At 40.6% G+C, this 24314-nt stretch overlaps 1 protein-coding gene across 1 annotated transcript; it reads right to left on the reverse strand.

Annotated features, from left to right (window-relative positions):
- Positions 1-1366: 1366 nt before the first annotated feature.
- LOC101407427 (signal-regulatory protein beta-1-like) lies at positions 1367-23996 on the reverse strand. The gene is made up of 6 exons (XM_014790037.2): positions 23848-23996; positions 20514-20870; positions 7372-7686; positions 2997-3308; positions 2320-2431; positions 1367-1907 (listed from the first exon to the last, which is right to left on the reverse strand). Exons 1-6 carry the CDS (start codon positions 23921-23923, stop codon positions 1829-1831), a joined length of 1251 nt encoding a protein of 416 aa, XP_014645523.2. The 5' UTR covers positions 23924-23996; the 3' UTR covers positions 1367-1828.
- Between the last annotated feature and the right edge of the window lie 318 nt (positions 23997-24314).

The following is a 24314-nucleotide window of genomic DNA, read 5'->3' on the forward strand; positions in this document are numbered from 1 at the left end:
GCCTATTTCCCTGGGCGTATTTATTCGTTTACAGAGAGCCTTTCTCCAGAACTTGGACTACACTGCCTCCCCCAAATCTTCACCAGGGCCATTTGGGGCTCAGGACCAACCCTGAATGTACTCCAGGACCACCTTTCACACCTGGAAAGGTGTATGTGCTCTTCCCTTCTCCTCTCCACTCAGAGGCATGGAGTGGGCTTTAGTGTAGAACAGCAGGCCTGAGAGATCAGGAAGCAATAAAATGAGGATGGGTCAAGATCTCCCCATCTGTCTCTAGAACCATAGACAGTGATGCTCCTTGGAAAGTAGTGAGCAGAGTTGGGTTTGAATCTGGGTTCCTTTTTCTACCCCTTGTTATCTGAGTAACACCTAGTAGATTCCTTCAGATTCCTCACCTGCAAGTTGGGGAAGAGTGCCCACCTTGTGGGATTGATATGGCACTTTCTAGGTAATGTCCTTCCATTTATTTTTTTCCTTTTGATCTAGACATAGATCAAACATAGAATATACATAGAAGTATACCTATCATAAATCTTGCTTCATGAAACCCTCATCATTGATCTGTACATTACCCTCATTAATTAATCTACTTACCAGTCCATCCATCCATCCATCCATCCATCCATCCATCCATCCATCCATCCCTCCATCTTCTCTCCCTCCATCCCTCTCTTCCTTCTCCTTTCTTCCTTTCCTCCCTTTCAATCTTCCATCCATCTACCTATCTACTTACATACCTAGTTATCAATTTTAATTGTTATTCTGTCTATTTATTTTTTGTTTATAATGATATAAATAGTCATGGAGCCACTGCCCAGCATGGAAGTTGGAATCCTGATATTGACTTCTGTCTACCTATATGTACCCACACTTCTCATCCCTCTCCCTCCCCTACCTTTGGCAACTACTATTTTAAATCTTGTGTTCATTGTTCCTTTTTGAAAAAATATGGCTTTATCGTATTTACTTGTATTCCTAAAAGCCACTTGTTTGCTGTTTTTACCTTTATAAAAAGAAGATCATGCTACATGAAATCCTTTGGGGCTTACTCTCCCCTAATATTTTTTTGCTCAGATTATGCGTATTATTGTGTGTAGCTGTAGTTCATTGATTTTTACTGCTGTGTAACATTCCATTCTGTGGTTGTACTAAATTGTTTTCCCACCATCCTGCAGATGGACATTTGGATTGTTCTCAGGTTTTAGTAATTGTAAAGCATGCTACCATGTATATATTTGTAGATATCTCCTGTGCACATGTGCAAGAGTTTCTTTTGGGTATAACTCCAGTGGAAATGCCAGGTTATGGGATATATGAATGTTCCACTTAAAAATTTGCAGATTGTTTTCAACAGTAGCTGCACCACCTTACACATCCATCAGCAAGGTAAGAGAGAGCCGGTTGCTTCTTTATTTTTGCTATTTGGATAGCGACAAAATGGCATCTCAGTGAGATATGGCTTTGGCTTTTCCTGATTGCTGATGAGATTGGATGTCTCTTCCCATGTTTATTGGCCATAAGTGTTTCCTTTAATCTTATTTTAACGATGGGGCTGTAAAGGTTTTGTGCCCACAGTGGGTTTTCCATGAGGAGCCAGGAAGGGGCTTTCAGAACTGCAGGTATGTGTCTCCCCCTGGGCAGGAACCTGTCCTGCCTCTGCCGGTTTCTTGCTCAGTGACATGGACATCATGCCCTGAATCTCCAGAGAAACTTCTTTCCTGCAGAGGATGTGAGAGCCCACCTCTCACTACTCATATTCCCGGTCCAGGCTGTCACCCACTCTGGGGGCTGCAGGAGACAGGGAGGGGGCAGCCACACTGGACAGGTCTCAGAATGCTTGTGAGGCAGGAGAAGCTGGTGTAGTGGCTACAGGCATCATGGCAAGTGTTCCTTCTGGGTCAGTCCTCCTGAAAAAGACAGGAGGGAACTGAGGGTCCTATGTCATTGAGGAGGGCCTTGCACTGCCCGTGACCTGCAGAGGAAGCAGGGAGCCTGGGTGAAGCCTTGTTCTTAGGCCTCTCCTCAGAGACCACCTCAAGAGTGCTCTCTCTGCACTAGCTTCCTCTTTGTCTCCCTCCTTGAATCCTCCCCCTGCCTGGACCAGGGAGCCTGCATCTTTGTGGATCCTCAGACTGGAGCTGTGAGAGGCCGCAGGGAAGGGTGAAGGTTTTGGGCGGCAACTCTCAGGAACCATTTGGATTCAACATGCCTTCAGGTAGAGATGAAATTGGAGCACCTTGTCGCTTCTCCTAACAGTGCCCCCTGCTGGCCTGGAGTCCTACCCTTGGGAGCCCAACCCCTCTCTGGGGTCCCCCTTACCTGGAAGGGAGGCTCCTCCTGAGGATGTAGATGATGGAAAGTGCAATCAGGGGAATCAACTTCCAGCCAAGCAGGAGGAGGGTCCCAAAGAGGGAGCTGGATGCTATGGCACCTGCGACAGCAGATATCAGGATGAGCCTGGCTTCCTGCTTCCATCACTCAAGCCCCAGGCAGGCTCAGCCCCACCCTAGACTCAGGCACCAAGATACACCTTGGTCTTGGAGGAAGTCTCCTCACCTCTTTGAGCCTCAGTTTCCTAATCTTTAAAATGGGAATAACATGTACTTCAGAATGTTTTTGTATCAAATGAGAGCACCCAAGGAAAGTACCACCTAGGTGCTCAGTAATTGTTGAATTTGAATGGCTTTTGGGAGGATGGGTGAGAATTGGGGAAAGATATTTCTTTCTTAGTTATTCACAGCAATACCTGGTAAATGGTGTGTTGTCAGGATGCAGCTGTGTGATGAGAGTTGTGCTTCCTGCTATTGGTCCCTAAGGCATCACACTCTGAAGAGGTTGCTATAATTGCCATCCCATTGTATAGAAACTGAGTTTCAGAAAGGTGAAGTGACTTTCCCAAGGTCACATGTGAGGAACACGCAGAGCCAGCACTTGAACCCGGCCTGTGTGTCTCCAGGTCCGAGCCTTGACTTGCTTGGTTTTCCAGCCCTACTCACCCCAACTCACTTGCTCTTCTCTAAACTCGCTCAGCTGCACGCTGGCCTGGACCCGTGTCTGAGCCTCACGCCCCACTTGGCAGGTGAACAACCTTTTGTCCTCTGAGGCGTTGACCAGGATACGACTGTCTTGGCTGAATGTGCCATCTGGGTTCTTGGTGGGGGTGAAAGACTCACAGGTCTTGAAGGATCTGTTCCTCTCCAGCCAGGTGATTTGTATGCCATCGGGGTAAAACCTTTGCACATGACAGGTGAGAATGGCCACCTGTTGGCTTGGTACACGGTGTGCTGATATCGTCACTGTGGGCACAACTGAAACAATAGCCCTTCCTTTGTTACTGTCTTCCGTCATGTGAAAGATGCTCAAGGAGCATCCTCGCATTTCTAGGCATTGAACTGGGTTCTCAGGATACGGCAGTGAGGAAGAGAGATGTGGGTCCTGCCTCATGGAGTTCCCGCTTTGGTGGGGAGGACGGGAGGAAAAAAGCCATCACAGGACCCCATAGGGATTCTGAGAGCCTACACAGGGGCACCTGACTTGGTCTGGAGGTAAGGCAGGTTAGGGAACAGTTTCTGGAAGAAGTGAACTTTGAGCAGAAATATGAAACATGAATAGGAGTTAACTACATCTGGCAGGTTTTATTTTCCAAAAATGGCCACAGCAATCTCATAATGTCTTCCAGAACCTTGTGACTCCCTAGCAGAGGGGGAGTCTACTTCTGCTCCCCTGGAACCTGGGTGGGACTTTGTGACTTCCTGAGGAACAGAGTGTAGCAGACACCGTGACTTCCCAGTCCGGGTTATAAAAGTTGATGTAGCTTCCACCTTGGACTCTTGAGACAGTCACATTTGGAAGCCAACCACCAGCTATGAGGAAGCCCAAGCTATCCCATGTGGAAAAATGATAAGAAGAACTGAGATCTCAAGCTGACAGCCAACACCAATGGCCAGACATGTTAGTGAAGGAGACTTCAGATGATTCCAGCCTGTGAATCATCCAGCTGAGGTCCCAGAGTCATGGAGCTGAAAGAAACCATCCCTGCTGGCCCTGTCCCAGTTCTAGACCTGTAGAATATGTGAATATAATAATTTTGGGGATTTGGAGTAAGTTTAGAATATTGGGATATGTTTGGGATAATTTGTTATGCAGTCTTGGTAACTGGAACATGAGGCAAAGGGGCTGGAGGAGGGTCAGAGGAGGGAGGGCACTGGGAGAGGCGGGGTGTGGGGAAGGGAATCTCAGGCAGAGGGAAGGAGCTGGGCAGAGGCCCTGAGGTAAGCCTAGAATGTTCCAAGGACAGAAAGATGACCAAAGTGAGTGAGGAGGAGCATGGACGAGATGAAGCCACATTCGCAGCCAGTTTGCAGTCTGTCTACACTTACTGGTGCTGCACTTACCCCTGGGGGGACATAAGGACATCCTAGGGAGACATACATTGATAATATAATACAATTAATTTCCAGATGCCCAACCCTCATATGACTCTTTCCTGAAATTGATCTGCTTGAGAATGAGCACTAAGGTTGGTTCCCTCTCCTGCTTGCTGTTTCTCAATTCTTCTTCTCCCTTGTTACAGAAGAAAGGCCTTCCTGCACACATCCTGAATCTAGCTATGGTGCGTTGCCCTTGGTGTAAAGACTTTGGGACAAAAGATAAAAGGACAGTTCAACATACTACTGGCCAGAAAGCCGCTTTTAATCAAAGCATCATAAGCCCCCCCATCTATCTCATTGCACTTCTGTTAACATTTTAATGGTTATTTTAATAATGATTTATCAAAATTTGTCATATATTTAGATCGTTTGGATCTATTGTGTAATTCAATCCAAAAGAATTTTTTTTTAACACTTAGTGCCTTATGGTCATAAGAGAAAACATTAAGAAATTCAGTTTATATGTTTTATATGTCACGTATATTTATATGAAATTCACTTTATATTTTTTAGTGTTAGTTCTCTGTGTTCTCATAGTCCTGTATGTTGTGTATGATGTTGTGGTCAATAAAAAACTTTCAAATAGAAAATATGCTACACTGGGATAAAGTTCTCCCTGGGAAGTAGAATGGAAATACAAATTTAGGTAGAAAATGCAATGATATAAAATTTCTGATTTATAAAGAAGAGCTTGTTTATGTGTGTTGAAATGGATGATGGTGGAAATCAAATCAGTATGATGTTATTTTTCAATTGAGTATTTTTAGAACGATGTAACATTTGTAATATCCCAGGAGTTCTGTCCTGTGCAACTGTTTAAGCTTAAGATGAACAATTTTAGATGCTAACTTTAAAATATATGATGAAGTACATAGTTCTTCATAGTTATTTTATGGGTATATGAACAAAAATGCTTGAACACCGCTGCTAAACATTCTGGTAAGGATTTTGTTTCTTTTTTGTAAGAGTAGTGGGGAGACACCGCAGGGTTTTGAACAAAGGAGGGACATGACCTGGCTTCCTTAATAAAATGCCCTGACTGCCCTGGAGTTGGGAGGTCGACTGTGGAGGGTCATGGTGGATATGAGAGAGAGGGCTGTTGCCTCCAGGTAAGAGATGATATTGGCTTGACCTTGGGTATTAACCTGGGTAGTGGCAGTAAATAGGAATGTATGGGTTGAGAAGAGATTTGGGAAGGAAATTTGATAGAACTTGGTGATGGATTGGGTGAGAACAGGTATCTGGCAGGCTGACTGGGTTGATGGAGTCTCTTCATTGATATGGGGAAGGAGGAGGAGCAAAGAGTTTGGAGAAAGTGGGGAGAGCAGCACCATGCTCATGTCTAGGCTGACCATGACTGAATCATGTCTCTTGGGGACGGGGGCCCTGCCCTTCTCTGGTATCTCTGCATGGGGAGTTCTTATAGGAGGGAGGTCAGAGATGGTCATCTAAAGAGGTGTATTATTGGATTAAAATTCCAGCTCATTGATTTAAGAGCCATGTGACCTTAGACAAGTCACTTCACTTTTCTGGGGCTTGATTTCCTCATCTGCATGAAACAGGGACACAGAGCTTTTTTGGGATGCTCAAGGTGGCAGCTAGAATTCCATTTCCAGGCTGGAGATCCCTCGTAATACTCTTAGGTTAAGCAAAGGCAGAGTCCTACTTTGGGATGGAGGAATTTGAACAATGAGGAGCTAAACTCTTCTTTACAATGATATCACAAATAGTCTGCAATGAAGAGGGGTGATTGTGTGGAGATTATGATGCTATTAATGGGTGCTCTTTGGTTTTCTCTGGCTGGAGCTGGAGAGAAGGAGAGTTGGGGCTCTGGACCCCCGGGAGGAGTTCACCCATCTGCAGGATGTAAGTGGAATTCTGCCATGCTGAAGTCATTGTGGGGGAGGAGTGCATCTAAAGAGAGAGCAGATCCCTTGGGAAATGCCTTGTAAAGGCCTGGGCGGATGCACTTCCCCAGGGGCGTGGTTGATTTCCTTTGCCTGTCCTTCCATATTTCTGCAAAGTCTGACTCCACACCACAGCAAAGGCCTTTGGCTTTATGAGGTCAGAGCAAGAAAGGTGGAGGCTTAGCCTTGCCTGCATATTTCCCTCCCCTGATGCCAGAGTGGGTTTAAGAACCTTGTTTCAAAGGCAGTGACTGGCAGCAGAGCAGTGGTGGCATGATGGTTTGGACAATAGTGTTAGGAGTCCATGTGGAGAATCCAAGTGGGAGAAATGTCCTTGCTGTGGCCTGGAAGGCCTGTGTGATCTGGTCCCTGCTCCTTTCTCTCCAGCCTCTTCCCCTCCACACACCATTCTTCTCATTAAGCCTCAGCCACACGAGCCTCATCCCTGCTTCTTAAACATGCCTTGCTCTCCATCACCCGCATCCTCTGCCTGCAACACTCTATTTTTGCTTGGCTGACTCCTTTTCATCTATCATGCCTTGTCTCAACCATCACTTCTTCAAAAAGGCATTTCCTGAATATACTAGATTTCTCCTGTTTTCATCGATTCATTCAGTACTCTGTTCTTTTCCCTCATAGCAAATGTTAGAAGTCATAACAATATCGTTGTTTGCATTTTGGTTGGTGGGGTTCATGTGACTGTGAACTCAGTGAGGCAGAACCACGTGTGTTCTGTTTATCATGGAATCCCCAACACCTAGAATAAAGCCACCACACAGCAGGTGCTCAGTAAACACTTGTTGAGTGAATGATTGAACTTCCACCTCCCAAATATACTAGAGAGAAGGGAGCTCTGCAAAAGAAGGATCCAATCATGGCATTATGTGGGAAGAGGATGGTTGTATAAGATGGGGAACTTGTACGCCACTCACGTGGGGTTTGGTGAAGAGTGAATAGGAGGACGCAGGGGAAGTGCTCCAAACAGGAACCTGTGGTGGTCACCTAGGGTTGGCCATCTGGGTGGGTGCCCTTACCTCCAAGGAATTTGGAGATGTTCACATGGCTACTGAGCGGGCTCTGCAATTCACTGTGAGCCACTTGACAGGTGATCTGGGAGTGGAGTGAGGAGAGGGCAAGCGTCACCAGGGTGGTGCTGATGATGGTGTAAGAAGAAGCATCTCCAGGTGGGAAGACAAGGGTCTGAAGTGCTGGAAGCTCCACTCCATTTTCAAACCATTTGAGATGTATGTTTTTGGGAAAGAAGCCAGTTGATGTGCAGGTTAGATTCACTCTCTGGCCTGGGCTGGCCCTGTTGGTGGGGCCATAAACCTCTGGAAGAGAGGGCTTAGCTTTGACCAAGGCAAGGAGGAGAGAGAAGAGAGAGAAATGAAGATGGTAAGTTACTCTCTAGTACAGTACCCTTCCTTGTCTTTCACCCCACTAGACTTAGCACTCCAGTCTCTCATCCGCAGTGTTCTCCTCTTTATAATTTTTATTATGACTTTTCTTAAGATAACAGCTTGCCAACAGGCCTCACTGACTTTGCTTCTCCACCCTACCAACCCACACTCAGAATCCAGACCATTGTGATCATGCTAAAATACAGATCCAACCTTGTCATTCTCCTTCCCTTCCTTCCCAAAGTATATTGTTTAAAAAGTTATATAAGGTATATGTGAAAAACATCAGACCCCTAGCTTCCTCTCCCTGCAAAAATGACACATCAATCACTTTAAACTATTTTAGCTGATTTTTGGACATTTCTATCTGTGTTTCTAAATAACATGCTTATACTATTATTTCTCTATTTTTCAGTTTTATATATTATGGACAGACCTGCTGCTGTGGAAGATGATTATTTAGCTGTCCTACATCTGCCATTCACACTTCTCCTCACATCTTCCTATCACAGACCCATCAAAATCTTTTATTTTATCAGTATTCAATATTTATATTATTATGACCAAAGGAAGATTGTTCACTATTGGGCCGTATATTACATTTCCTTTGTTTTACAGCTTTTACTTTCCCAGGAAAATTTTTAATAGTCTCGTGAATTTTCTTTTCTTTTGAGGTAAAATTGGTATATAACATTATTTAAGTCCCAGGTGTACAACATTACAATTTGATGTTTGTATACTCTACGAAGTGAGGACCACATAAGTCTAGTTAGCATCTATCACCATACAATTGATCCCTTCGCCCATTTCACCCATTATCCAACTTCCTTCCCCTCTGGTAACCACCAATCTGCTCTTTGTACCTATGAATTTGTTGTAGATTTACATGTAAGTGAAATCACATAGTATTTGTCTTTCTCTGTCTGACTTATTTTACTCAGCATAATACCCTGAAGATCCATCCATGTTGTCACAAATGGCAAGATTTCATTCTTTTTTTATGACTGAGCAGTATTCCATTGTGTATATATACAAAATCTTTATCCATTCATCCATCGATGGACACTTAAGCTGTTTCCATATTTTGGCTATTGTCAATACTGCTGCAGTGAACGTAGGGGTGCGTATATTTTCGAATTAGTGTTTTCCTATTCTTTGTATAAATACCCAGAGGTGGAATAGCTGGATCACATGGTAGTTCTATTTTTAATTTTTTGAGGAATCTCTGTACTATTTTCCTTAGTGTTCGCACCAATTTACGTTCCCACCGATAGTTGATGAGGTTCCCTTTTCTCCACATCCTCTCCAGCACTTGTTATTGCTTGTCTTTTTGATTGTAGCCATTCTAACAGATGTGAGGTGATATCTCATTGTGGTTTTGATTTACATTTCCATGATAATTAGAGATATTGATCATCTTTTCATGTGCCTGTTGGCCATCTGTATGTCTTCTTTGGAAAAAAGTCTATTCAGATCCTCTGCCTACTTTTTAATTGGATTGTTTGTTTTTTTGTTGTTGAGCTGTATGAGTTCTTTATACATTTTGGATAGTCACCCCTTATCAGATATATGATTTGTAAATATCTTCTCCCATTCAGCAGGTTGACTTATTTTGTTGATGGTTTCCTTCACTGTGCAGATTTTTGGTTTGATGTACTCTCATTTGTTTATTTTTGCTTTTGTTTGCCTTGCCTTTGGAGTCAGATCCAAAAAACTATTGCTAAGACTGATGTGAAGGAGCTTACTGCATATGTTTTCTTCTAGAGATTTTATGGTTTCAAGTCTTACATTCAGGTCTTTAATCCACTTTAAGTTAATTTTTGTGTGTTGTGTAAGATAATGGTCTACTTTCATTCTTTTGCATGAGGCTGCCCAGTTTTCCCAACACCATTTATTGAAGAGACTCTCCTTTACCCATTGCATATTCTTGGCTCCTTTGTCATAAATTAATTGTATATGTATATGTGGATTTATTTATGGGCTCTCTATTCTGTTCAATTCTTCTATGTGTTTGTTTTGATGACAGTAGTATACTGTTTTGATTACTATAGATTTGTAGGATAGTTTGAAATCAGGGAGTGTGATACCTCCAGCATTGATCTTCTTTCTCAAGTTTTGCTTTGGCTATTTGGGATCTTTTGTGGTTTCATACAAATTTTAAAATAATTTGTTCTAGTTCTGTGAAAAATGCCATTGGAATTTTGATAGGAATTGCACTGAATCTGTAGATTGCTTTGGGTAATATGGATATTTTAACAATATTAATTCTTCCAATCCATGAACAGGGAATATCTTTCCATTTGTTCGTGTCTTCTTCAATTTCTTTCATCCGTGTCTTATAGTTTTCAGTGTACAGGTCTTTAACCTCCTTTGTTAAACTTATTCCTAGGTATTTTATTCTTTTTGATGCAATTGTAAGTGGAATTGTTTTCTTAATTTCCTTTTCTGATGATTCATTATTAGTGTATAGAAAGGTGACAGATTTCTGTATATTGATTTTGTATCCTGCAACTTTGCTGAATTCATTTATTCTAACAGTTTTTTGGTGGAGTCTTGAGGGTTTTCCCTCTCTCTTTTTATATATAGTATCATGTCATCTGCAAGTAGTGGCAGTTTTATTTCTTCCTTTACGATTTGGATGCATTTTATTTCTTTTTCTTGCCTAATTGCTGTGGCTAGGACTTGTAATACTATGTTGAATAAAGGTGGTGAGAATGGGCATCCTTGTCTTGTTCCTGATGTTAGAGGAAAAGCTTTCAGCTTTTCACTGTTGAGTATGATGTTAGCTGTCGGCTTGTTATATATGTCCTTTACTATGTTGAGGTATGTTCCCTGTATCTTCACTTCGTTGAGAGTTTTTATCATACAGCGATGCTGAATTTTGTCAAGTGCTTTTTCTGCATTTAGTGAGATGATCATATGATTTTTATCCTTCATTTTGTTAATGTGGTGTATCACATTGATTGATTTGTGGATATTGAACTGTGTTTGCATCCCTGGAATAAACCCCTTTGATCATAATGTATGATCCTTTTAATATATTGTTGAATTTGGATTTGGTTTGTTAATATTTTGTTGAGGATTTTTACATCTATATTCATCAGGGATATTGGCCTGTAATTTTCTTTTTTTGTCTTATCCTTGTCTGGTTTTGGTATCAGGGTAATGCTAGCCTTGTAAAATGAGTTTGGATGCATTCTCTCCTCTTCAATATTTTGAAAGAGTTGAGAAGGATAGGTATTAAATCTTCTTTGAATGTTTGGTAAAATTGACCAGTGAAGTCGTCCAGACCTGGAATTTTGTACGTTGGGAAATTTGTAAGCTCCATCACCTTACTAGTAATCAGTCTATTCAGATTTTCTGCTTCTTCATTGTTCAGTCTTGGAAGATTGCATGTTTCTAAGAATTTATCCATTTCTTCTAGGTTTTCCAATTTTGTTGGCATATAATTGTTCATAGTAGTCTCTTATGATCGTTTGTATTTCTGTGGTAGCAGTTGTAACTTCTCTTTCATTTCTGAGTTTTTTTATTTGAGCCCTCTCTCTCTTTTTCTTGGTAAGTTTAGATAAAGGTTTGTCAGTTTTGTTTATATTTTCAAAGAAGCAGCTGTTAGTTTCATTGATATTTTCTATTGTTTTTTTTTTAGTCTCTATTTCATTTATTTCCCCTCAGATATTTATTATTTCCTTTCTTCTGCTGACTTTGGGTTTTGTGAGTTCTTCTTTTTCTAATTCCTTTCAGTGTATGGTCTCTTTCTTTTCATTTGGTTAGTTTTCTGGAAACCTATGAGAAATTCATCTGTAAACTTTCTGCCAGATGGGTATAACTCCTCCCATTATATATTGAAACTGCTATGTATCGTAGTGGACTTCAGTTTAGGGACATGTATACCTGGGAGCGCACAAAGACTTCTTAGGCTTCGAATTGGAATTGGAATATTAAAGAAAATCTTTTTATTATGGTAATTTGCAAACACACATAAAACTAGAAAGTACTCATTGTGGGACTTTAACAATTATCAACAAATGGCCAATCTTATTTTATCTATACTTCTCCTACCATCTGCTGGTTTGTTCTAAGGCAAATACCAGACACTCTATCATTTCATTCACAACTACTTCAACACCTGTATCTAAGAGTTAACAATTTCTTTTAAACAGAATCAAAATGCCATTATCACAGTTAAAAATTTAATAATAACAATAATTCCTAATTCCTTATTCTTAGATGTATTGCCTATAGTCTGATCTAGAAGCTATAGTTGGTTAGAACTAGGTTCATAATTTTGGCAAGGATACTTCATAGGTGGTGCTGACAACTTTTTATTGCATTACATTCAGAGGTATGTAATATTGGATTCTCTCTTTTTTTTATGGTTTTCAGATTGATTGGTGGCTTTGGGTGTTGTCAGCTCTATCCATCTATTATAAAGTTCCCCACCAGCCTTTAGCCCAATGTCTTCAACGACTGTAGATGATTCTCTAGGTCCATCATTTCATTAGGGTTTGCACACTGGTGGTAGCCTAATGCTACTATTCCTTCTGTCTTCATTAGTTGGAGTTATTCTTTCCCTCATCAACTGTTTTTGGTTACTCTGACATATAGTTCATACAAAAAGGCAGGGTAAATGCCTTTTCATCTTTTGGATTTCAGATCAATGAGTTGGTGCCTTAGTACCTCCAAAGATGACCAATGAAGTTTCTTCTATTTTCATATTATTACAAAATAATGGATTTTAACATATTTGGTGGGTGTCATTCTATTATAATATTTATCCATTTTAATGCACAAATTGTTGCATCTAGGTGGGATTTTCCTGTAAATTACTTCCTGAGTCCTTTTGATATAACTTCAGTAGACATTGGTAGCTTCCTTGCTTTCTGGTGCAACACAATATTCCAAGCTCATTTTGCACATTTCTTCCTCAAGATCTGAAATCAGTCATTTTCCTAAGGAGCCTTGGTTCTTTTTAGAGACCTGCTGTTTAGAGACCATAATCTGTATCCTAGCAGTGCTCATTACTACTGGGTTGTCATTGCTTCCAGGTCTTTTTGGTGGACAGGGCTATGAAGTATTTTTTAAGGAGAAAAACAATTAAACAGGTTAATACTGATAGCTCAAATTCAAATTTAATGCAGTTTTTAAATATAACTTCTTTGATTCTGTTCTGTATCTGCCTCTCATACTGAAAATTTCAGTTCCTAAGAACATCAACACAATTACTTATTGCTTTATACAATACATATATAATACTTATAAACACCAACACTAAAATTATTACCAAAAAGTATAAGTATTGAATAGAGTTTGATATTGGTTGAGATTTTTGTCCTTAGGGTGTGTTTCATTGGGGATATAGATACACATTATTATGTGTAGTATACAATCTTCAAGGCCCACCCAAGTTCCTTGAGTTTTACAACTCCAGTGCACTCAGGACTACTTCCAAATGCCAGTATACGCATGTTTTTACCTGAAAGCTTTTTCATAAGATTTCTTTTATGGAAGCTTGCCTGTACACATGGAACACTGGGTGTATAGCATATCTAACACCCTCTGGGAGCAGCTGTCAATCAGTGAGCGAGAGGGAGTTGGTATATAGTTATCCCAAACTCCTTTCCTCTTGACAGGGATGAATCTGAGACTATTTTTTAAAAATCATTTCCCGTAGTTTCCCAACTGGATTAAGCTCCAGCCCCCCATGGTGGTAGTGGACTTGAGGACACCCTTTGTTGACTGTCTGACTTCACCACTTTCCTATTGGTGGTCCTTCACTCAAATCCTTGTCTCAGGGTCTGCTTCTTGGTGAATCCAAGGTAAACTCTATGTTTTAAAGTCCCTTGAAATAATTTGTCTTTGTCTGGTAAGCCATCAATTTATAGGTAGCTTAGTTTCATTTTTGATTTAGTAATTTAGATATTTTTTCATTTTGAATTTTTAAAAATTATATAAAATGTTCGTGTGTTTACAGAGAGTCAAAACCTAAATCAAGGTAGTCAGAAAAGTCTAGGTTTCATCTCTGTCCTTTCTACCATGTTCTTTCCCATCCTTGAAGGTAAATTTTTTTTTAAATTAACATTTTATCTTTTTGCAGGGAATGATTCGCCCCGAGCTAACATCTGTTGCCAATCTTCCACTTTTTTTTTTTTTTTTGGTGAGGAAGATCAGCCCTGAGCTAACATCTGCCAATCCTCCTCTTTTTGCTGAGGAAGAATGGGCCCTGAGCTAACATCTGTGCCCATCTTCCTCCACTTTATGTGGGACGCCACCACAGCATGGCCTGACAAGCAGTGCGTCTGTGCACGCCTGGGATCCGAACCCAGGACGCCAGCAGTGGAGCGTGCACACTTAACCACTACGCCATGGGCAGGCCCCCTCTTCTTCTTTTTTTTCTTCCCAAAGCCCCAGTTCACAGTTGTATATCCTGGTTATAAGTCCTTCTAGTTCTTCTATGTGAGCCGCCACTATAGCATGGCAACTGACAGATGGGTAGTGTGGTTTCGTCACTGGAAAATGAACTCAGGGCACCGAAGTGGTGAGAGTGCGGAACTTTAACCACTAGGCCATCATGGCTGGCTCAGTGAACTTTTAAAGTTAGATTTTGGTTTATCCTTCTTTTTAAAAAAACATAAGTAAACATGTATATGCATGTATTTCCCAGTCTTCTTACAATAAAAGATGATGTGCACTACATACTGTTCTACATGTTGCTTTCTTGTTTAATGATATCTGTGGGTCCCTCTGAAGCAGTGTGCTAAGTTCTTCTTTTAAAACTTCCTTTTAAAGTTGCATATTATGCCACTGTGTGATTGCACCATGATTTATTTAGCAGTTCATCTTTTGTTTTTACAAATAGTGTTGTAATGAATAGCCTAAGTACAAGTCATATTGCACTTATGTTAGTATATCTTTGGGATAAGTTTCCAGAAGTGGAATTGTTGGGTCACAGGGTATTGTGTATATGTAATATGTATATGTAATTTTGCTAGATATTGCCAAATTCACCACCTTATGAGTTATATGATTTTGCATTTCTATCAGCAAAATATGGACATATCGGTTTCCTTACAGTTCTCCCAAAAGAGCATGTTGTCAAACTTGGATTTGTGCCCAAACACATAGGTGAGAAATTGTGTCCCAGTGTAGTTTTAATTTTCATTTCTTTTTATACAAGTGTGGTGGAACATATTTTTATATGTTTGAGACATTCGTATTTCATTTTCTATGAATTGGCTTTTTGTGTTTATTGACCATAATTCTACAAAGTTGCTTCTCTTTTTCTCCTAAAATTTTAGAAGCTCTCTCTATATTAGGGGTGATTCTTTGTCTATATTATAAATTGATTTATATATGATTATTTTTATGATTATTTTTATAAATGATTATTTGTCTATATTATAAATTGCAAAATATTAGACACACACATATCCATACACAAGTCTCTTTTAGGACAATGTGGTTAAATTATGATTTTTCCTCTTTTTCTTTTTGCATTTTGAATTATAGTTGGAAAGATTTTCCCCACTTCCAGATTATAAATGAATTCACATCTAGTTTCTTCTACTACTTGTACAGTTTCATTTTTTGCATTTAAATCTCTGATCCATGTGGAATTTATTTTGGTGTATGGTGGGAGGAACGGTATACATTTCTCGATTTTTTATTCCGTTCTATTGGTCTGCCTACTAATGCTCCAACTGATCCAGCACCATTGTTGAAAAGACTCTCCTTTCTTTACCAAGTTATCTTTACACTTTTTTTTTTTTTTAAGAAATCAGTTGACTGCATGTATGGATTTATTTCTGGAATCTCTTTTCTGTTCCATTGATCTATTTGTCTACCTTCATGCCAATACTACACTGTATGATTATTGTAGCTTTATAATAATTCTGTGTTCATGAGGGATATTGGTCTACAGTTTCTTCATCTGCTTTTAGTATCACAGTAATGCTGGCCTTAAAGAGTGTTGGGGAACATTACCTCCGCTTCAGTTTTCTGGCAGTGTTTGTGTAGAATTGTTATTATTTCTTCCTTAAATGTTTGGTAGAATTCCTCAGTGAAGTCATCTGGGCCTAGACTATTGTTTGTGGGGGACTTTTTAAACTACAAATTCCGTTTCTTTAATAAATATAGAGATAATCAGGCTATTTGCTTCTTCTTGAGTGAACTTTGGTAGTCTGTGTCTTTCAAAGAGTTTGTCCATTTCATCTAAGTTGTTGAGTTTTTTGGTATAAAGTTTTTCATGAAGTTCTGTGATAATCTTTTGATCTGTGGAGTCTGCAGTGATGTCACCTCTTTCCTTCTGGCGTTGGTAGTTTGCGTTCTCTCTCTTTTTTTCCTAACTGACTGTGTGGCTAGGAGTGTATCGATTTTATTGATTTTCTCAAAGAACCAGCTTTTGGTTTCATTGATTTTTCTCTGTAGTTTTCTGTTTCTTCTTTCTTCTTTCTGCTCTGTTATTATTTCCTTTCTTCTACTTACTTTGAGTTTCACTCATTCTTCTTTTTGTAATTTTTAGGTGACTGAGTTGAAACTTTTCTTCGGTCTTAATGTAGTCATTTAGTGCCATAAATTCCCACTAAGTACTATCTTGGCTGAATCCCACAAATTTTGTATGTTTTGCTTTCATGTTCATTCAGTTTAAAATACTCTCTAATTTTCCCTTTATTTCTCCTTTGATAACGTGTTATTCAGAAGCATATCATTTCATTTCCAAATGGAGATTTTCCAGAAATCCTTTTGTTAATATTAATCTAATTACAGTGGTCAGAGAACACATTTTGTATGACTTGACTCATTTTAAATTTACTGAGACTTAATTTATGCCTCCATAATACAATGTGTCTCGGTAAATGTTCCCTTTGCACTTGAGAAGTATGTTTATTTTGCTGTTTTGGGGAGTAGTGTTCTATAAATGTCAGTTAGTCTAAATACGTTGATAGTGCTGATCAAGTCTTCTAGATCCTTTTGATTTTCTGCCTACTTGTTTTGCCAATTATTGAAAGAGGAGTGTTGAAATCTCAGACTGTAATTGTGGGTTTGCCTAATTATCCTTGTGTTTGTATGAGTTTTTATGTCATGTATTTTGAAGATCTTTTATTAAGTGCATAAATATTTAAGATTGTTGTATTTTCTTATTTTTTTTAGTGCTTTAAAGATGTCTCTCCACTGTCTTGCTTCATTTCCAGTGAGAAATCTGCTGCCGTAATTATCTTAGTCCTTTTGTATCTAGTATTTCCTTTTTCCTCTGGCTGCTTGTAAGATCTTTCCTTTTTTACTGATTTTATGCAATTTGATTATGATGCATCTGGCTGTAGTTTTATCTATGTTTCTTGTGCTGGGGTTCATTGAGCCTTTCGGATCCAGGGGTTCATAGTTTTCATCGTATCTGGATATATACAACCATTACTAATTCAAATATTCTTTCTGTCCCCTTCTCCTTTGGAGTCTTTGATACGCATTTATTAGGCCACTTGAAGTTTTTTCTTAGCTGACTGATGCTGTTTATATTTTTTCACTCTTTTATCCCTCTGTGTTTAATTTTGGATAGTTTCTGTTGCTGTATCTTTATTCGCTAATGTTTTTTTCCAATGTCTTATCTGCCATTGATCCCTCCAGTCTATTTTTCACCCTAGAGATGGCAGTTTTATCTCTAAAAGTTCAGTATAGATCTTTAGAAAATATTTTCTCTGCCTATACATGTTCATATATTCAATCTTTCCCATAGCTACTTGAACACACAGAGTGTACTTATAATAACTTTAATGCCCTTGTGTACTAATTCTATCATTTGTCTTTTCTGCTTAGGTTTCAAATGATTGATTTTTCTCATTATAAATTGTATTTTTCTGGTTCTTTCATGCTTGGTAATTCTTTATTGCATGCCAGATGTTGTGAATTTCACTTTTTTGGGTGTTGGATGTTTTGTATTCCTGTGAACGTGCTTAAGCTTGTTTTGGGACATGGTTAAATTACCTAAAAACAGTCTGATGTTTTCATGTGTTGTATTTAAGCTTTGTGAGGCAGGGCCACAGCATCACTTGGCCTAGGGCTAATTCTTTTACCTTTACTGAAGCAGAAGCCCTCTGCCTACTCTACCAGATGCCCCATGAATTATGAGGTTTTTCACTCCGGTTGGTGGGAGCAGGTAGTATTCTTGGCCTTGCGTGAGCTTCAGGGATTTTTCCCCTGAGGCCATGTACATACACTCATGTATGTGCATGTCCACATATATGTACACTTTTCATACTCAGTTGAATACTCAATATCTTTGGAGTTCTTTCTCTGTGAAGCTCTGTCTTTGGTGCTCTATTCAGAAAACTCAAGCCATCATGCCATCCTTGGACATCCAGCTCCTTCTTATCAACTCAGGGAGACCGCCTGGCTCCACCAGAGTTTTCTCTTCCTGCATGGTGGCCTGGAAGCTTTCTCAGAGAGTAAGCTGGAGGAAATCTTCCTTCTCACTTCACTTGTTTCTCATCTCTCAGAGATCACTGTCATTTGTTGCCTGATATCCAATGTCTTGTCAACTATTGTTTCATATAGTTTGCCTAGATTTTTAGTGGGCATTAAATCCAGTCCCTGTCACTGTTTTGGTAGAAATTGATCTAAGAATTTAATTTAAATTTGCTATTTTATTTGTGCTCTTGCTTTCCACTTATCTTCTAACTGGTTTTTGTTTGTAGATACGAAGGTTATTGACTTCTGTTTATTGTTTTTATAGCTTGCTATATTACTAAATTATCTTATTGTTTGTAAAGCTTAATGTTGATTCTATTAAGCTTCCCAGATGCCATATCATGTACAAAGAGAGAATGTTTTCCCATTTCCTTTATAATTCTCATGCTTTTTATTGCTTTCTCTTTTCTAAAAGCATTGGCTAATACTGCAACATAATGTTAAATAATATTAGAAATGGTGGTCATGAGTTCAAAGACTATTTATTATTCTAGAAATTTTATCTTTTTGAGATATCCCTCTGAAAGCATTCAGTCCTCCTACTCTGGAATGGCCTAGTGGCCATTCTGATGGCTTCTGCATGGCTGTTATCTTGGGGTCCCTAATCTCCTATTTCTGGTTCCTAGTCTTACTTTTTCCTTGTTTAACCCCTATTTTGGTAAAGCAAAAAGTGTGCATGAAAGGTAGTTCTTGGTGATCTTACAAACTTGAAACACTGGCTGGATATAGAATTTTAGATTGGAAATCATTTTCTCTAAGAATTTTGAAGGCACGACTCCTTGTTGTCTGGTGTCCAATGTTGCCCTTAGTTATCTCATACTGATTACATTCCAATGGTTCACGTACAACTTGATTTTTATTTTCAGTTCTTGAAGATCATATGACCTTCTCTTTGCCCCCCAAAACTGCCTATCATTGTCTGTTTTCCCATGGTCCTAAGTTGCTAATTTTTTTTTTGATGAGGAAGATTTGCCCTGAGCTAACATCTGTCCAGTTTTCCTCTATTTTGTATGTTGGTCATCACCTCAGCACAGCTGATGAGTGGTGTAGGTCCATGCCCAGGATCCGAATCCATGAACCTAGGCCGCGGAAGCAGAGTGTGCCGAACTTAACCACTATGCCATGGGGCCAGCCTCTAAGTTGCTAAAATTTTAAAGATTCAAGAATTCTATTGATGTATGTTTCCATAGTTCTGTTAGAGTAAATTATCATGCTCATTTTTTACAGAAAAACATTATAATCATTACTTCATCAATACAAACAGGCCTGAACTAACTGCTCTGTTTCCCAGCTTCCCTTTAATGGATGCTCTTTAGTATCTTGCAGGCTTTGTTTTTAGTTATTATTCTATCAGCCAGGACCACATCCAAGAATATGCAGGACTTACAGAGCAAGGACAAAATTTAAGAAACATAAAGATTCCTTATTCCACATCAAAAATGTGATTTTTTATGATTTTCTGCCTCAGTAACTATATCATTCTTTGTTTCTGTGAATTTATGGTTTCATGGTTTTAAAATTATGATTGTAAGTCAATTTGTTTTGATACCTGAATACTGACAATGTACACTAATATAATAATTATTATGTTACAGGCACTCTTCTAAGTGTTTTACATTTATAAGCTCATTTTTATTTTTATTTTTTTAATTTTTTGTGAGGAAGATCAGCCCTATGCTAACATCTGCCAATCCTCCTCTTTCTTTGCTGAGGAAGACTGGCCCTGGGCTAACATCCATGCCCATTTTCCTCCACTTTATATGGGACGCCGCCACAGCCTGGCTTGCCAAGTGGTGCGTTGGTGCGCGCCTGGGATCCGAACCGGCAAACCCCGGGCCGCCGCAGCAAAGCGTGTGCACTTAACCGCTTGCGCCACCAGGCTAGCCCCAACTCATTTCTATTTTTAATCCTCACTACAAATGCACTAGGTGAGTAGTATTATTGTCCCTATCTTACAGAAGAGGAAACTGAGGCACAGAGAATTTAAGAAACTCACTAAGGTCACACAGCTTGTAAATGGCAGTTAGAAGTTGAACTCAGGCCATTTGGCCCTGGAGTCTGCGCTTTCACCCACTCTCCTGTCCAGTCCATTTTGTGGGCATTTGGAAGCTGTGAGATTCTAACGGATTAGGATTCTATTTATATGTGGCCCTGGGATTACATCTCTCCCTGCTCCTTTGCTATAACTTCTCACCATCCTCATCTTCTATCCTCAGTCTTGACACAAGAGCTAACAAAGGGGAATCCTTGAGCTGAGGGCTTGAGGCTTGTGATTTGCCTTAGAACAGAGGGCTGGATTTTCAGGGATCTGGACTTACCACGCACAAACAACTTGGTGCCCGGTCCAGACTTAACCTCCATGTCATCAGGGCTCCCTTTCTGGAACTTCACACAGTAGTAAACACCGGCGTCTGCTGGGGTGGTATTACTGATGCGGATGGAAAAGTTCGTGTTGTTTCTCTTTGTGAAGTCTGCAACATTTGTTACTCGGGGGAAGTGGCCTCCTTTGAAACTGTAGATTAATTCTCGGCCTGGCCCTGTTCCCCTGAACCACCGGACGGTCCCCACGGGGAGCAGGGAAGTCATAGAGCACTGCAGGGTGGCCGTTTCTCCAGCTGCCACTGACACTGGCTTCTTAGGCTGAATTACCTGCAGTGCATCCTCACCTGCCACTCCTGGAGGGAAACACAAGTCAGCTCTAAGTCCCCCGCCCTGGCCCAGCAGGGGCTGATGTTGGGGTCCAGGTGCCCGAGGCCAGATTGAAGTTGAAGTCCCATTAATTCTTTCTTTCCACATCATGTGTTAGCTTCTGGGATGGGCAAATTGCTGGACTGGGTGCTGAGAGAGACACAGAGACAAGACAGACAGACAGACAGACAGCCCTTGCTAAGAGCGTGGACAGAGAAGTCACAGGAGAAGAAACAAATCTATGAAAGACATTCAACAACCTCAGTCAACTGGTGCAATGGACATTTAAAATGGAAGTAAGATGCTAAAGAGCTGGAAAAGTTTTAAAAAAATGAGCGCAGGTGTCAGTATGTTCAATGTTAAAGGACATTTTCAGTCTACAGTAATACAGGCCTGTTGTTACCAAGAGAGATAGAAGGGTGAGCGAAACAGAAGAGAGAGCCTAAAATTGGACCCAAGGAAATCTGCAGAATTACTCGATGATGAAGGTGACATTTTACATCTGTGGCAGAAAGCTGTTTGGAAGAAAACAAACTAAACTCTTAAAAAGTGGCTGCCTCCTGGAGTGGGATATGGGAATGGGGACCCCTATTCTCTACTTGCATATTTCTTCCTTGGTTGGGTTATTGGACGACAAGCCTCTAATGTAATAAAAGGAAAAATGAAATATTTCTCCCTTCTGTAAGCTAAGAAGAGACACAATTTTCAGAATATTAGCTTGGCAAAGATGAAAAAGACTGCCATTTTCAGTGTTCCCAAGGATGTGGCTAGGCAGCACTTCCATATACTGCTGTTGGGAATTTAAATTGACACAACATTTCCAGATGGCAATATGACATCATAGTCATGACCCTGTGGTATGTACACACTCGATAAACCCAGAGTTTAACAAGAGGAGGGGAACGACTAACCAAATCTACTCTGGTCACAAATATTCAAAATGTCCCCTATCCATTGCTGCTTCTGAGTTGATGTGTTAAAAGAATGTATTGCTATTTTGAGTCTATATTTTAAAAATCTTCATAATGCACTTATACCCTTTGACCTAGCAATTCCTCTTCTAGTGTCTTATTCAGATGAAACAATCAGAGGGGGGTGAACATATTTTGTAAAGGAATTGTAATCATGACACATTTACAATATAGAGAAGTTTGATGCAGGCTCATGTCCAAGAAAAAGGAGTTAGTTAAATAAGTGATGGTAGACCCACGCAACAGAAAATTGCGTGACTATTAAAAATAATAATGCATAAGCATATGTTGGGGATGTATTGACATTGATGTAGACACATATGTCAGCATGGAAAAGGTCTCCAATGTGTTATTACTGGAAGAGCGAATAACAGAGCACGATATTCAGTATTATCCTATTTCTGTTAAAAACTCAAAATAGATGGAAGCAGCACAGTGAAGGGGTGAAAGAAGGGCTTGTGGACCCGTTCGTCCTGGGCTCTAATGCTCCTCTAAGTCTCGCGTGATGTTTGACCCTGAGAAAGTCCCTTACTCTCTGAGCTTCTATTTCCTTATCTAGGCAACATAAATAATAGGAAAATGAGACTTTTTTTTTGTGGTTTTGCTATGAGACTGAAGCTGAAAACCTTTGAGAAACACTCAGGTCTGTGGCTGCGGGACTTCCCTCTGTTGACCTGGAGTCTGGTGGGAGGTCCTGTCCTGGGCATCAGGCTGACCTGGGTTCAGGCCCGGCTCCAGCACTGACAACCCTGGTGATTCTGCAAAGGCCATTCCCTTCCTCTGCTTTCAGTTTCCTCTTCTGTCAAGCACGACGCATCATTCCCTTTATCCATGACTGCTGTGAGTTTTAAACGGACAGGCTTTTCAAGGACACAGGGTGAGGGCTGTAATGAGCAGAATCAGTGGGGCCATTTTTACGTGTTCATATTTGCATCTACTGAACCCTGGAAGGGTATAACAACCAGAGCTTCCATAGAAGCTTCTGTGTGCCAACATCACCGTAAACGCTTAAATATGTTAACTCATTTAGTGTTCACCACAACCCTATTAGGAAGGCATGGTTATTTGTCCCCATTTTAGAGACAATAAAATGGAGATACAGAGACATTTAGTAACTTGTCCAAAGTCAAACAGGCTGTTTGTGATGGAAATTGGATTTGAACCCTGGCAGGTCTGTTTCAAAAAATAGCTGTGCTTTTATCCAGTTTACTAGATGTTCTCTCAATTGAGATGTTAACACTGCTGGGAGGAGGAGAGGTGCCTTACTTGTCTGCCTGGATCTGGGGTCAGCTCTGGGGAGAAGGGAGGACAGGCAGGAGAAACTCCCACATCAAGAATACAATCCTAGGATGCTGAAGATTCTGGGAGATTTAATAGTGTAAGAAGCACTGCTTAGCAATTTTTCTAGTAGTTCTACATTACATATCTAGTATTTGTGATCTATCATCTATCTGTCTATGTATGTATGTATGTATGTATGTATGTATGTATCTATCTATCTATCTATCTCTATCATCTAATCTATCCATATATCTATATCCATCTTTATTAGGGCGGCCCTGCCTCCCTGGTCTGTGGTCTTCAGCAGGACAGAGGGGTCAGATGCTGCACCTCCACCTCCTCCCTCAGGACGGCATCACGTCCTGCAGGTCAAGCCCTAGGTCCTGGGGACTTCACAGGGTGTCAGGGGTGTGGGGGTGAGGCGGGGCTGGGAACCCCTGTCACTGAGGAATAACAAGGGGAGTAAACCCCATCTGGACCTGGGTGGGAGAGGAAAGGACCCCTCCAAGTAGTGAGAATGCTGGGGGGATTTGTTTGGGAGATCCTTCTTATAAAAGAAAGCATTAAGAGAACTGTCTTAAATAGGAAGAGGCAGCAAAGAAAGAGGCCCTGGAACAGAGATCCACCCACCCACTGCCAATGGAGAAACAATACCACCATCAAACTCAGGCGAGCGTCCCTGCACAGTGGTACCCAGGGGCGTGGTGCTCACCTGTGAGTCCCAGCAGGAAAGGCAGCAGCAGAGATGGTAGAGGCAGGTGGGGCAGGGAGGCAGGGATGGGCATCATGGGGGCCCCTGGAGCCTGCTCTGTCTGAACGTTGTTCTGGAGAGACCCGAGACTCTGCACTCTGTGATGAGAGGTAGAGCCTTATCTCCCTGATATAAGAGGAAATGACTATGATGGGAGGAAAGATTAAGGGATTTTGACAGTTCCTGCTTCTAGATTGTGAAATAAGAATCAGACATAAGCTAAGAAATTACTGTTATAAGGGTTCCAAGATGCTTAGAGAGGCCCTGGCAGATCCCCTAAGTGGCTAGGCTCTGTCCCCTGGGCCCCCCACTCCATCTCAAGGGCGTTGGTGGCCCTGCCTCATCCAGGAGCCCCAGGGACATAGTTTGCCATACTGGAGGGTGTGTTCAGTCTTCTGTAACAGTCCAACAACTGGGCTCTGATGAAC

The sequence above is a fragment of the Ceratotherium simum genome, chromosome 21 (assembly GCF_057802395.1).
Source record: "Ceratotherium simum simum isolate JZ-2026a chromosome 21, ASM5780239v1, whole genome shotgun sequence".
NCBI lineage: Eukaryota > Metazoa > Chordata > Mammalia > Perissodactyla > Rhinocerotidae > Ceratotherium > Ceratotherium simum.